This window comes from Bos mutus, chromosome 10 (assembly GCF_027580195.1).
Source record: "Bos mutus isolate GX-2022 chromosome 10, NWIPB_WYAK_1.1, whole genome shotgun sequence".
Lineage (NCBI taxonomy): Eukaryota > Metazoa > Chordata > Mammalia > Artiodactyla > Bovidae > Bos > Bos mutus.
The window spans coordinates 70,173,592-70,187,750 of record NC_091626.1 but is presented as its reverse complement, the minus strand read 5'-3'; the positions used below and the strand labels follow the sequence as shown (position 1 = coordinate 70,187,750).

At 50.0% G+C, this 14,159-nt stretch overlaps 1 protein-coding gene across 11 annotated transcripts in view; it reads left to right on the top strand.

Annotated features, from left to right (window-relative positions):
• Window positions 1-14,159, top strand: part of STARD9 (StAR related lipid transfer domain containing 9) — a 121,278-nt gene that overhangs the window by 73,505 nt on the left and 33,614 nt on the right. For 9 of the 11 annotated variants that reach the window (XR_011465683.1, XM_070378130.1, XM_070378129.1 and 6 more), the window contains 7 exons: window positions 1,514-1,693; window positions 5,314-5,365; window positions 5,706-5,843; window positions 6,544-6,626; window positions 6,749-6,852; window positions 11,947-12,140; window positions 12,618-13,074. Coding sequence is in view for 10 of the 11 variants with exons in the window: in XM_070378130.1 (XP_070234231.1) it covers window positions 1,514-1,693; window positions 5,314-5,365; window positions 5,706-5,843; window positions 6,544-6,626; window positions 6,749-6,852; window positions 11,947-12,140; window positions 12,618-13,074 (1,208 nt within the window). In the remaining variant the exon portion in view is untranslated. Of the gene's footprint in view, window positions 1-1,513; window positions 1,694-5,313; window positions 5,366-5,705; window positions 5,844-6,543; window positions 6,627-6,748; window positions 6,853-11,946; window positions 12,141-12,617; window positions 13,075-14,159 lie in introns of those variants that run through there. The other 2 variants (XM_070378133.1, XM_070378138.1) reach the window with 2 other exon arrangements.

Genomic DNA, 14,159 nt, shown 5'->3' with positions numbered 1-14,159 from the left:
AAAAAGAATGTTTCAGGAATTCCCTGGCAGTCTAGTGGTTAGAACTGTACTTCTGCTCCAGGAGGCATGGGTTCAGTCCCTGGTGGGGGAACTAAGATCCTGTAAAACATGTGGCATGACCAAAAAAAAGAAAAGAATATTTCTAGGATCATAAAATACTTGTACCTAAAGTTGGCATGATTTCTTTTTTCTTAATTAAAAATAAATTTTTTAAAAAAATTAAATTTTCTTCTTTATAAGATTAAGAGTTAGCTGAATCTAGTTCCTTTTCTGGTCTTCCTCAGTTCTTCACTCCCAAAGGAAGTTTCTTGCCCTGACATCAATTTCTACCACAAGAAGGAAAAAGGACCCTTTATTCAACATTGTTCCTTCACATTTCCCCAGTGGGGTTAGCTTAAGGCCTCTGCTGCTGCTGCTAAGTCCCTTCAGTCATGTCCGACTCTTTGCGACCCCATAGACCGCAGCCCACCAGGCTCCCGCGTCCCTGGGATTCTCCAGGCAAGAACACTGGAGTGGGTTGCCATTTCCTTCTCCAATGCGTGAAAGTGAAAATTCAAAGTGAAGTCGCTCAGTCGTGTCCGACTCTTTTCGACCCCATGGACTGCAGCCTACCAGGCTCCTCCATCTATGGGATTCTCCAGGCAAGAGTACTGGAGTGGGGTGCCATTGCCTTCTCCTGCTTAAGGCCTCTAAGCCTTAGTATATTTATTTTTAAAATTCTGTTCCTAGAAAAAAAAAGAAAAGAAAATCCTGTTCCTGATCCATAGTAAGCCGTCAGTGTTTTATTGTTACTGCTGCTGTTACTTTACTATTGCATGGTCTTTTGGACCAGTTTTATAGCCTTCATTCTCCCTGGGGAGACTGCTATTGGTGCTTTGTGGGTCTTTGAGGGGTGCGCAAACTTATATTAGAACTCAAGTGGAAGTGTTAGGTCACAAGAGGACTCCCAGTGTAGATAACACAGGATGGTCATGCAAAGAAGGGAATTTAAATGATGTTTGACTCATATCCCAACTAATTTTTTTTTTATATTTATTTATTTATTTGGATGCATTGGGTCTTAGTCTCAGCACGTAGGATCTTTGATCTTCAGCATGATGGATTTTTTAGTTGTGGCATATAGGATCTAGTTCCCTGAGCAGGGATCGAACCCAGGTCCTCTGCATTGGGAGCACAGAGTCTTAGCCACTGGACTACCAGGGAAGTCCCCCAACTAATTTTCAAAAATAGCATTTATGGTGCTTTTTTCCCCCCTAAAAACAATACATGCTCATTGCAGAAAACTTTAAAAATAACATTTATTGAATTTCTATTTATAAAATTAGTAGTAACTATTGAGTAAAACTTAGAAAGCACAGAGAGCTTACAGAGGAGGTGCAAGGGCCTCTGTGGGGCCTTGAATAGTCCCCGGGGAGGAAAGTGAGGATGTGATGCCTGGAAATGGGCCAGGATGGCACTGGACACTGTCTGCTCCTCGTGCTGAGTGTCCAAGACCACCCCTCTGTCTCCACAGACAGACCAGCTGTCTAAAGACTGGGCCCAGAAATGGAATGAGTGGCAGGCTCTCGTGGAACATTACAGAGTGGACATCAACAAGAGGCAGGCTGGGCTGGTCATTGACTCCAGCCTGCCACACCTGATGGCCTTGGAGGACGACGTGCTCAGCACAGGTGTCGTGCTCTATCACCTCAAGGTGAGCAGGCGGGTGCACCCCCCCTCCCTGAGCTGCAGGCCCCAGAGGTGCAGGAGGGAAAGGCCAGTGGCAGCCGAGGCGGCGGAACTGCCCTCAGGAAGCCAGGCCTGCCCACCAACTGTGACCTGTTTCATTTTTGTATGAATAGAGCAGAAGACTAGAAATCAGAACTAGAAATCAGAATTTGTTTTTCAGCTGCTACTACTGTCGCTCTTGTTTTTGCTTTCTGTGCCTCAGTTTCCTCATTAAAAATAAGAAAGATGCGCTTATATTCTTTTTCTGGCTTCCTAAAGCACAGGAGTGCACTCCTGGAGGTGAAATCCCAACCTCATAATTCCACCAGCACTCTTGAGCGCTCCCCGCAGATACAAGCAGCTCACAGATGGCTTTCAGGGGCTAAAGGGATCAAAGGATAAGAAACAGTTCCCTTCTAGTACTTACCCACTTCAGTCAACCCCCCTTCTCCATTACTAGGTTTGCCTGGGAAAGAAGAGAGGAAGTTGATTTAGGAAGTTTATTAAAAGCATGCAGAACTCTGGAGAGCTGGTGGGCTAAGGGTGACCAGGGTGCGACATGCAAGCACCCAGAGAAAATAGAGTGACGTGAAGCCCTTCTGCAAAGACCTGGCTCCCGTCGTTCTTTGTCACCTGGAGGCCACCATAGTTCTAAATGAAGCATTTTGAGAGTTAGTGACACATGGTAGGTAGAGTCTTATATCCTGTCCTCATCAAAAGTGTTTGTCCTATTGTAGAAGGACAGTCCCCGTGGATGGGCTAAACATACACTGAAGTAAAAGTGTTAGTCACTCAGTTGTGTCCGACTCTTTGCAACCCCATGGACTGTAGCCCACCAGGCTTCTCTGTCCATGGGATTCTCCAGGCAAGAATGCTGGAATAGGAAGCCATTCCCTTCTCCAGGGGATCTTCCCAACCCAGGGAGCAAACCTGCATCTCCTGCATTGCAGGCAGATTCTTTACCATCTGAGCCACCAGGGAAACATATTGTATGTGGCCAGGAGCCCTATGCTCATTGGAAATCCAATCTGCATTTTCATAATTGTCCCCAGCATGTTAAACTGACATTTAAAAGGAGCAGAGTTTATGGGGATATGTGATGCTGCCTTCATCCCTGGAGAAATTAGGTTGCTGTTGCTGCAGTGTCTGTGGTGGGGAGACCTCAATAAGATTCATGCACTTATTAGCAAGTCTGTGTTCTGAGGTTGAGCCCTCAGGGAAGTTGTCGGAGACTGAGCCTCCCAGACAGAAAGTTAAAGTAGCTTCTTTTTTGACACAGCATAAATCATCTCAGTGAAAACGCTCCAGGCAGAAACGGCTGTGACTTTAATAACAAATCTAAACACCAAAGGCAATCGATCGTTCCATTAGTCAGAGCCATAGGGAAAGATTGGAGGTCAGGAGAGACCAGATGGAATAAAACGCTTAGTATTTGAGTAGAACTGATGTGATATGTTGACTGGATGTGGAGTGAGCAGATGAAGGTAGACATCATGTGACAGAGTTAGGGTAGCAGCAGAGGGTTGAAGGATGAAGGGCAGATTGAGTTGGAGATGGGAGATGGATGATCCTGGGTCACTGGCATCCTTGCGGAGTCAGTGCACTGAGACTCACTCACTCCCTCACACACTGATAATGAACCTAGGCATGAGGTCCCAGTCTACTTTTGGTGGGGAGGCTCATCTAGGTTGCAGTGCGTGGGCTTCTCTAGTTGCAACATGCAGGCTTAGTTGCCCTGAGGCATGTGGGATCTTTGTTCCAAGACCATGGATCGAACTCACATCCCCTGCATTGGAAGGTGGATTTATAACCACTGGATCACCAGGGAAGTCTCTCAGTCTACTTCTAATCCTGGCATTTCTATGGGTTTTTACCCATTTCCCCCTTTTCATTTGTTTACATCCTGGGTTGGGTAGTAGTATAACAGTATTCATTCTAGATTCTCAGTTTTTATTTGCTAACTTGGTTCCAGACCCAGACCTAGTCCCTAACAATGGCCTGGGAGCTGTTTGCCTGAGTCACCTCGGGAGGCAGCTTGGGTGGGGAGTGAGCAGCAAAAGGGTGGGAGGAGCACAGGTTATTGATATCCTGGACTTCACCCTCATAACTGCTTTTGTGTTGTTGTTCCTCCCAAGTAAGAGGCATAAAGCAGCAGAGGAGCAGCAGGTGCTGGCTCAGCCCACGTTAAATGAGATGCCAGCACGTTTTGGGTGGTTTCTGCTCTGCAGATCCAGAGGCTGGGATGTGTTGTGGCCTTGATCCCTTTGGGAGGAATGTGCCTCATCACTGGGGCTGACCCTGACCCCTCGAGAGCAGTCTTGACCCCTCTCCCTCCATTCTGGCTGGTGGAGTCTGGAGACCGGCATCCATTGGCTCATGTGATCCTCAGTGGCTAAGCAGGAAAGCCTGGGTTCTGGGTTTTGGGAGAGAGCCAGATCCTCATTTATTACTTCCAGGAGTCTTTCTTCACAAGTGATTTTGGGAGAGCGGCAGGGCCCTCCCTTCTGGCTGCTGACAGTGAAGCCTAGCATGGAACTTTCTAGTCACTTAAAAAGCATCAGTCACCAGGCAGGTGGTTTGGTGAGGTTGGAATAGCATGGGCACAGGACCAGGAGAGAAATGAATTCTAGCCAGAGTTGTCCTGTGTAGTATGTGGGCCCCCAGGGCAGCTTATTTCCTATCAGCTTCAGATTCCTCCTCTGTGCAGAGGATCATAATACTACATTCTGGGTGTTAAAGTACTAAATGAGAGATGTCTGTAAAGCACTCGGCGCGGTGCCCTGTACATAGGGGATAGTTAGTAAATGATAAATACAGCTCTAGACTCAGCTCTAGACTTGCATCTCTGTTGCCACGTCACTGCCTTCCTCAAACAGAGCTGTGTGCTCTTAAACTCCTTTGTTACAGTTTCTACTAACCCAGTGATTCATTGATACTAACTCCAGTTTCCAGCTCCTCTCTTATACTCTCTTTCAGTCTTTTTTGATTCTAGATGTGTTTTCCTCCTTTTTGTGCTTTATTCTTCTTAGAATCTGGTGTCTGTTAAACTTCATCTGCGGATCAAGAAGGTAAAAATCCTGTGCTTCCATACATCGTCATAGAAAGCATGTCTCTTTGAGACTGACTTGGACCAAACTTGGGCCACACTAACCTTAGTACCTGGGAGAAAGCCGTACTCATGTGCCCACTTCCTCAGACTAGAGAAGCTCTGACTGCCTAACTCGAGGCTACAGAACAGAAAGGAGCTGGCCAGTGCTAGCTGCTGCTGCTGCTGCTAAGTCGCTTTAGTCATGTCCGACTCTGTGCAACCCCATAGACGGCAGCCCACCAGGCTCCCCCGTCCCTGGGATTCACTTTGCAAAAAGCTCAATGCTTTTTGCTCTGTCCTGCATTGTTTTGCCCACACCTTCCCAGGGGCATCCTGGGCTGCATAGTGAGTGGGCAGAGCAGTCAGAGCAGCCTAGACCAAAGCTGAGAAGTGGTGTGGAAAGGAGGCTAGGGAGGGCATGGGGAGACAGTGACGGTGCTCAAACAGGTGGACTCTCCTTTGGGGCAGGGCTGCATCCCTTTTTATTCTCCTTAAAATGGCTTTGTTTTTCCATTTAGGAGGGGACAACAAAAATAGGAAGGATTGACTCAGAGCAGGAACAGGACATTGGTGAGTGACAGCATATGGGTCTGATGCTCTGTGTAGGTGTTCATGCCTGACAGGTTTCTTCCGAGGAAGCTGAGGGTTCTGAGAGGAAGGAATCTTGGAGTCCTGAAGGGCTGCTCCTCTTTTGCTGCCAGGCTGTGGGTTTTGGACATGAGACGAGGAGACGCACACTGTGGGGCCATCTGGGTCAGGGTGATTTCAGGTGGTGGCTCTGCCTCTTCTGTCATGGTGTGAGATCTTCCAGAAGTGGATTCTGATCTCATCAAAAGAATGGTGGAGATGTTTCCTGGGCTATGCCTCCACCTGAGTGACCCCCCACCCCCACCGCCTCCGTCATCTGTAGTCCTGCAGGGTCAGTGGATCGAGAGAGACCACTGCACTATCACCAGCGCCTGTGGGGTCGTCATCCTACGTCCTGCCCGCGGGGCCCGCTGCACAGTCAACGGCCGAGAGGTCACCTCCTCCTGCCGTCTCACCCAAGGTAGGACTACCCACAGCCCAGTTTATGCTGGCATGAGTGGTGGACCAGCTCTGTTCTCAGGAGCCAGATCCAGAGGGCTCAGTGAAGCAGGCTTTAAGAATGGAACCACCAGCCTCTGCACCCAGGGATCTGAAGATTTCCTAATACGCTCCTTTTCCTGTAAATAGAGAAATTCCAAGTACAGGGCCCCAGAGTAGAGAATGACTCTCTGAAATTAGTACCTGTGTTTGTTAGCTGTACATCCTTGGGAAGGTCTCTGAGCCTCAATTTCCTCATTTAGAAAATGGGGATAATAATAGAATCATTGTGAGGATTGAATGAGCTAATCTGTGTAACAGTGTTCTTTCACTCAGAAAATACTCATTATGATGATTAATGCCATTATTACTACTACTATTAATCTATTTAGATTCTGTGTTCTTTGTGGGTGAACTTGGGTACCCCTTCTTCCATGAAGCATTCCCTGAGTGCTCCACCTGGAGCTCCACTTGCTTTCCCCTGGAATACCAGAGCTTCTCCTGTTTATCTCATTAGTTCAATGCATATGCTGTACGATATCCAGGGAGTGCAGATCTTATTGACTCAGCTAAGTGATCACCTTACTGAGGGTAGGACTTTGTCCCCCAGAACAGTGCCCTGCACATTACTGTACTCAGAACATGAGCTGTGGCTTGAATTTAGTTTGGTGTCTATGCCACAGGAGCAGTCATAACCCTGGGGAAAGCACAGAAGTTCCGGTTCAACCACCCCGCAGAGGCCGCCGTCCTTCGGCAGAGGAGGCAGGTGAGCGCATGGTGTTCTCCACGTAGCTGTTGACCTCCCTGCTTCGCCTGTCTGGCGGGGGAGCTGAGCTGTGTCTGTATCTGTTGGGACAGGGGCGATGAGGCTTCCTTCCTTGTCCACAGGTCGGAGAGGCTGTTGGCGGCAGTGGCTCTCTGGAATGGCTGGACTTGGGTGGAGATGTCACCGCCTCCCAGATGTGTCTCTGCCCTTTGCTTTGGAAGGAAAGGTGAGAGAGAGTTGCTCGTTCTGCTGTGGAGCCTATTGGTTTCGCTTTTAATTCATTACAACATGGAGCAGGGAAGAATTGAGTGTAGCAGCCAAGTTGGGAATGAAGCCTGGCCTGAACCACCTTGGGTGGGTGGTCTGAGGATGGTGAGCTGGCCGCTCAGCCAGTGGGTGGCAGGGAAGTGTTCATGGTCCTCATTCACTTCCCCTTGGATATCACACTTCCTTCATCACTGAGAGAGGTATGTACTAATATCACTTGATGTTTCCTGTGGCCACCTTCTCTGTCCACAAGATTTACATGTGATGTGACTATGGATGTCTGTTGCTGCTTTCAGACCTGCCTCCCATGGATCCCACTGAATTCTGGCCTGCCTGTGTGTGAGCTCACATGTGTGTCAGTTAACTTCCAGGACCAGCTTCCTCTGAGTTTTTTAAGTTATTGTAGGATTGAGAAGCCTCTTTTCCTCGTAACCAAGGGTTCAGGAACTCTAGGAACAACATGAAATATCTTGGGCTCCTGCCCTAATCTACCTGCTTTGCCTGCCTTGAGACTGTGGAGTATGGAGTCAGTTTTCTATGTGATTCGTAGCAACTGCTTTTCTTCTTCACAGTCGTCCTTTGTCCACTTCTGCGTAGGAGCTCCCTCCCAGATCGAGATGCCTTGTGGGTTGGATACTGGGAACAGTGGTATCCTTCCATTCTGAAAGCCACCAGTGTCTCACACCTGGGGGACTTCCTATAGCAAATGTCAGCAGGGAACCTGGTGTCTGTGAGGCCCTGGTGCAGGGTAGTTGTCCCACACCATGAACTCAGGGTGCCTGGGAGGGTTCTGACAGCCCCCGGGCTCCTGCTGCTCTCTCCTCAGGCCAGGAGCGGTGATGGAAGCTGAGGAGAGTCTTGGGTTGGACCTTGATGGCCAGATGTTGGGTGAGGACAGGAGTGCTCTGAGCCCAGGAACACGAGAGCAGGCAGGTGCTCCTGGGAGGGCTGCTGAGGCCTGGAGGACAGAGATCCCGGCCTCAGGGAGGATGGCCAGTGGAGGGCGACTGGGGGCCCTGAGGAGTGGCATAGAATAGAGCGCATCAAGACCAAGGCGGGCTCAGGGCTGAAGCCAGGGCTCTTGTTTTGTCAGAATGACCTCCCTTTTTGTAGTGAAGTCATGAAAGGAGGCCTTATCATAGGTAAGTTCTGTTGGGAAGATACACTGAGGCTGTGTTTCTCCCGAGTCCAGAAGTTTACAGGAAATGGCTCTGCAACTTACTTTTTAATTAAAATTATATATTTATTTATTTATTTATTTTGGCCGTGCTGGGTCTTCGTTGCCACATGGGCTTTTCTCTAGTGGTAAGTGGGGGCTACTCTCTAGTTGAGGTGCTTGGGCTTCTCCTTGCGGTGGCTTCTCTTGTTGGGGATCCCGGGCTGTAGGGTGCGTGGGCTTCAGTAGCTGCAGAACGCAGGCTTAGAAGTTGCAGCTCCCAGGCTGTAAAGCACAGGCTCAGTAGTTGTGGTGCATGAGCTGAGTTGCTCTGCGTCATTTGGGATCTTCCAGATCAGTGATAGAAATCTCCTGCATTGACTTCTTTACCATGGACCCACCAGGGAAGCCCTGGCTTTGCAACTTAAAGAGCCACAGATACTTGAAGAGATACTGGCATTGGGTAAAGTAGCCTTACCTCCTGGCTCTACAACAGGAAGCTGTGTGATCTTAGGGAAGCTACTAAGTCTCTGAGCCCATTTTCTCACCTCTAAGTAAGGGTGCTACCATCTGTCTCCCAGGGGTCCTTGTGACACAGGCTGAAGGAGTGGGTGCACATGGAATGCTTTGCCCAGTGCCCGACACCCCACAGCCCTGCTGCCCTGGAAGGTGGCCTCTCTTTTGTTTTCCTGTCCTCGTATCTCACCCTAGCAGACACATTCACCCCAGAAAAACACTGGTCTTCTGTCTTTTTGAAGTCTTCTCAAGCTCTCTACCCCCATGGGCATGGACGTGACCTTTCAGCAGCACCAAGAATGACCCCTTTCATTCAGAGGACAGAGGGTGACTAGAGAAGCAGGCCTCTCCCCCTTGCTGCATCCGATCTTCAGCTCCAGTCCTGGGAGCCTGTGGGCTGGGGTGGTCCTACCCAGTTGCCATCACCTGCAGGCATGCGCCAGCCCCTGGCAGCAGTGGGTGGGGTGGGGTCAAGCCTGTGATCTGCTAGACGGGCTGGAGAGACCGTGAGCATGAGGGGCCCAGCACGTTGTCAGCGGGGCTCCCCATCTGGGCGTGTGTCTCCATGAGGGTCTCTTATTTGCTCTTGGGTGATGTAGGCTCCAACGCCTCCTCGTGTCCCAGGTTTCCTTTCCGTCCCCTCTCTCTGGTGGGGCACTTCTCTGCTGGGAGCCTGCAAAGCTAGCACTGACTCCAGAGCAAGGGAGATCGGCCTGTTGGCAGTTATCTGGACCTGAGAGCAGTTTGTCCTTGAAGGCTCTTTGTCATCCGTGTTCTTAGCATTGTCCCATTTGGAATTTGGGGAACTTAGCCTTAAGTGCCTAGAACCCAGGGACACTGTTGCTGCTGCCACTGTTACTGCCTCCTCTGCAAGTGGGTGCCTCTGCATTTCTGCTGCAGAAGCCTCCAGAGCTGAGCAGCCAGAAGGCCCGATAGAGTCCTGGCAGTAGCTGGAGGTGCTGGGGTCCCCCAGGGTGAAGGGCACCATCTGAGAGGGACAGAGGTCCTCAACTGCGGGTAACTGAAGACCGGTCCTTGGTCATCTACCCAGCGTGGAGCATTAGGCCAGCATGTTCTTTTTCACTTGCTTTCTGGGAACTTGACAACATGCTCAGCACAGGAGCCATTTTTAGTCTGATGGTGTGTGACTCTTCAGGTGAACGTGCAGGATCTGTGGGGATTCTTCCAGACTGCCTCTCCTTGCATGCCTTCTGCCACTGTTGGGTCTGCAGAAGCTGATGGCTAGCTGCAGTTTTCCCCGGGGGAGGTGAAGGAGCTGTCTTCTAGGGAGAAGCTGATTGTACTGGGTTGAAGAAAAAGTTCGTTCAGGTTTCCATAACAGCCTGCGAAAAGCCCAAATAAACTTTTTGGTCAACCTGATAAATCTGAGAGTCAGGAAGGAAACTGAATATTCTCAGGGAATTCGGAATAAATGTCTCCTCCCTGCCTCTTGTAATTGATGGTCTGGATCTTTGTTGGGTATGTCTTAAGACCTTGTGATGCGTTCAGGTTTGTAATTCATCCATGTCCATGGTCAGACACAGTTTGGAGCTGTGATGCAGGTATGATACATACAAATTATATGTGTAAAATGTTTTTCATCAACTGTTTTTTCTGTTTGTGTGGTGCTCGCTGGCTTTTTATTCCATTTGCTAGCCTCTGCTGTACATGTTTTCTGTACACTCCACTGTGTGTGTTTGGCCTTTTGATCGCAGCAGCAGCACCTGTCTTCCCCAGAGCACACTGGTGCAGGTCCCTGGACCCACTGCAGTTTGAGCCCCACACAGCCTCCTTTCTACAGAGGATCCTGCCACTGTGTCAGCTCCCACCCACGCCCCTGTGCCTGTATTCACTCTCCCACCCATCCATCCTTCACTGTCCTCCTCAGGTTACATTAAGACATCTTAATTTCTTCTAAGTCAAAAGCAGCAGACTTTCTGTGAAGGGCTGGATTGTGTTTTACGCTTTGCTGCAGCTATTCAGCTCTGCCAACAAGGCACAGAAACCCCCTAGACAATACATAGACCTCAGGTGTGGCTGGGTTCCAGTAACTGGATTTACAAGAACAGGCTGTGGACCATGTGGCCCACAGGCTGTAGTTTTTGGACCTCTGCTTTCATTCTTCTCTACAAGGTGGTAAATCTCCTAAGTGGAGTGGACTCCTCAGAGTGCATTGCTCAGCCAGTTTGCCATTTGCTTCTGGTGTCAAGTCACTGAGTGAGTTTCCAAGCCTGAGAGCCATGGGCTCCTGGGGTTGGAATGAGGGCCGAGGGTAGGCTAAGCACGGCTAGATCCAGCTTATGTGTCAGCTTCCAGCAAACACTGAACCTTCCTGGATGCTTCCCCTCTGACCCCAGAGCAGAGCGCCATGCATTTGGCTCTTTTAGAAACCTGAATGACAGGAATGGAGAGGCCCTGAAGAAACAGCATGGGAGGCCCATGCATAGAAGGCATGTGAGACCAAGGGAGAGGTTACCATGAGGGGAGAAGCTGTCAGTCTTCAGAGGAAGGCTCCGGGCACCCGTCCACAGTCCTGCAGGAACCTGGTGGCAGAGTAAAGCATGACTGAGTCTAGAATTTTTTTTTCTTCTTTTGGTAGAGGTGCTGGCGAATGAATCTGAGTCCTTGTACAAGCCAATAGAACCTTTTAAAATTTTGTATTATTGGAAAATTCAGCTGTACTACAAATGATCAACTCATGGCTAAATCATGTTTCATTCACATCCCCAACATGTTCCCAATGCCTCCCCACTACATCTAAACACATCCTGGACAGTTTCACCAGTAAACACATCAGCAGGTGTCTCTGAGAGGTGAGGTTGAGCCTAAAGGTCTTGAACCCTCTTGCAGGGCTCGCTCCCTGAGACCAGCCCTCCCCTGGGGATCCTGGGGCACGTGGAGGTCAGTGTACGTCTGAGTTCCCTCTCCTCCCACTACTAGATTGAGAGGTGCAGTCGTGGGCTCTGAACGTGGATGAGAAGTTCCATTCCCACCATGTTCCCAGAACTTATGCTCTACTCTCATTATACCACATTTTCAGTGGACACCTTTTTATTCTCTTCTTTTTTTTGAATGACAGGGTTTCTTTATTTAGCTAAAATTTTTTTTAAAAAAAACAACCATTTTACTTTGCTGTTTTCCTTAACCAAAATGAACCTGTGTTTCTGCTGAGCCCACAGCCTAGGAATCTGCTAGCCTCAGGACTGCTCTCTCCTCCCACACTGTGACATCACCAGCTGCCTGTGACACCGTGCCGGTGTGTCCCAAGCTGTCAGGAGTCCGGAGCCCTCTGTGCCCTGTCCAAGGGAGAGGGCTGAGGCCACTGTGGTTTGTACTGAGCTGTGTTTGCATTTCCCCCGGGTGACCCGGCCCCTGTGACAGGAGTGTGCTGGGAGAGCAGAGTGACAAGGACCACTGGCCACTGAGGGCTGGAGAGACACCCTACGGGACCCAGATCCCGCAGCAGCAGCAGCACCTCGTGGGGGATGTGAGGCAGCAGATCCTAGTGGGACAGATTAGAGCCAAACAGGAAGCGGAGCTGGAACAGCTGCACACCGGCCTGCGGGTTGAAGACGGTAGGAGCTTGCTTGCCATTCCCATCTCTCTGTGCCCCCCTCCCCCGCCTTCTGTATTCTTTCCTTTGTTTTCTTTGTGATATGATGGAATCTATGGTATTAGGGGTTCTCTCCCCTCTTTTAGAGACCAGAGGCTCTTACAAGGGGCTGAAAGCAAGAATAAGGAAACAGCCTTGTTTTTGGCCCCTCATCGGGGTGATGGTTCTCCTGCCTGCTCCTTCGTGTGCACACATTTGTCCAGGCTCTGCTACTGGCCCGTGTGTGTGCCCACTGCCCTGCTGAGGCCAGGGGCTACATCCCCTTGCCGTGTGGTCAGGGGGGGCCATCACTCTTGCCCCAGACGGCCCTGTGGCCCTCATCCCACCCTGTCAACCTGGCCAGCTCTTCACTCTGCGCAGGTGCAGCTGTGGCCAGAGGTGCCTGAGTCCAGGGAGGGAGGGAGGGCTGACCTTCTCTTGGGGTGTTTTTGGTTTGCAGACCAGCAGTGGCTGCTCAGAGGAGAGACCCGGCTGGCCAGCTCGTGGCAGCAGCTGCAGCAAGACCACGCAGCAGAGAAAGAACTTGAGGCTGCAGTGCCTTCTGATTCGTGGTGCCAGACAGACCCCAAGACTCAGCTGTACCCCCAGGTCCGAAGCCAGAGCAAGGTGGTGCACCCACAGTTCCTGTGGAGACACGAGCGGAACGTCCGGCGGAAAAGAGCCTCATTCAAGCTGGAGAGGATCATCAAGAAGCAGAGGCTGCTGGAGGTCCACAGGGGACCGGAGCAGCTCAGGGCACTGTGCTGGCTCCAGGATGACCGCCCCCGGAGGACCACCTTCCCAGCCCTCTGCCCCGGTGCCCTGGTCCCAGGGCCTCATCGTAGAAGCAGGTTGACAAGCTGCAGTTCTCCGCGCCTCCGAAGGCCCTGCGGCTGGCACTCAGCCCAGCTGCGCAGGTATAGCCCAGGGAGGCCACCTGGAGGCACCGGCTGAGGTTTACAGCCCCTTCCCAGGGCCTCAGTTTCTTCCAGCTGTGAAATGGAAAGATGTGTTTGCTCTTCTCTTGCTCATCGCTTTCTCTTTCTTCCGACCACTCTTCTTCTTTCTCTATAGTCGGACTCTTCTAAGACTGCTCCTGCCCCACTTTGAGCGGCAGCTCTTGCTCCTTTGGTGACATCTCCTGAGGGAGAATCTCAGCCTCATCTTCCCCGTGCTCCAGACCGTGGCTGTCCACATATGCCTCCTTGTGTAGGTGCTGCCCCTCCATCTCATGCTGCCCCAAACCGCAGTCTGTTCCCACAACAGTCTCCCTTCCCCTCCCACCCAACCAGCAGCTCCAGTCAGTGTCTTAACCCCCACCATACTGAGCACGTGGAGCACTGTCTCTCTGACTCCTGGTTCAGTTTGGGATCCTCCTTTTTCTTTTCTCCTTCACTCCTCATGTTCAGTCAAGCGAGGATATGCTGTCTCCCAGACTGCTTGGAACAGAGGGCTGTGTCTACCTCTTCATGTGCTCTGGGCCTAGCAGGGGGCCTCGCACATATTAGGTGCAGTTAATGTCTGTCAATGTTACGTTTGCTCACCGATCAGTCTTAGTCTTCAGAGTGTGTGAAGCATTTCCAACACACAAGGTGGGAAGAATCATGCACCTGTCACCCAGCAGGTGTCATGATTTGCTTTGTCTCCCCTTCTTCATTTTGCTGATGAAGTATTTTAGAACAACTCCTATACAGCATGTCATTTCAATCCTACAGCAAATATATACAGTTCTGATAAATAAGGGCTTTCCTTGTAACCATATTGTCATCACACCCAACAAAATTAAAATAATTACTCAGTATAATAAAAAACCTAGGCCATATTCAAATTTCTCTAGTTGCCTCAAAATATATATTTATAGTTAAATTAAGATCCAATAGGATATATACACACTGCAAGTGGTTATTATATCCTTCAAGTTTCTTTTAATCATCCTTTTTTGCTTTAATAATTTGTTCATATCATTAATTTGTTAAAGTGGGTCAGTTCTATACGATGTGCT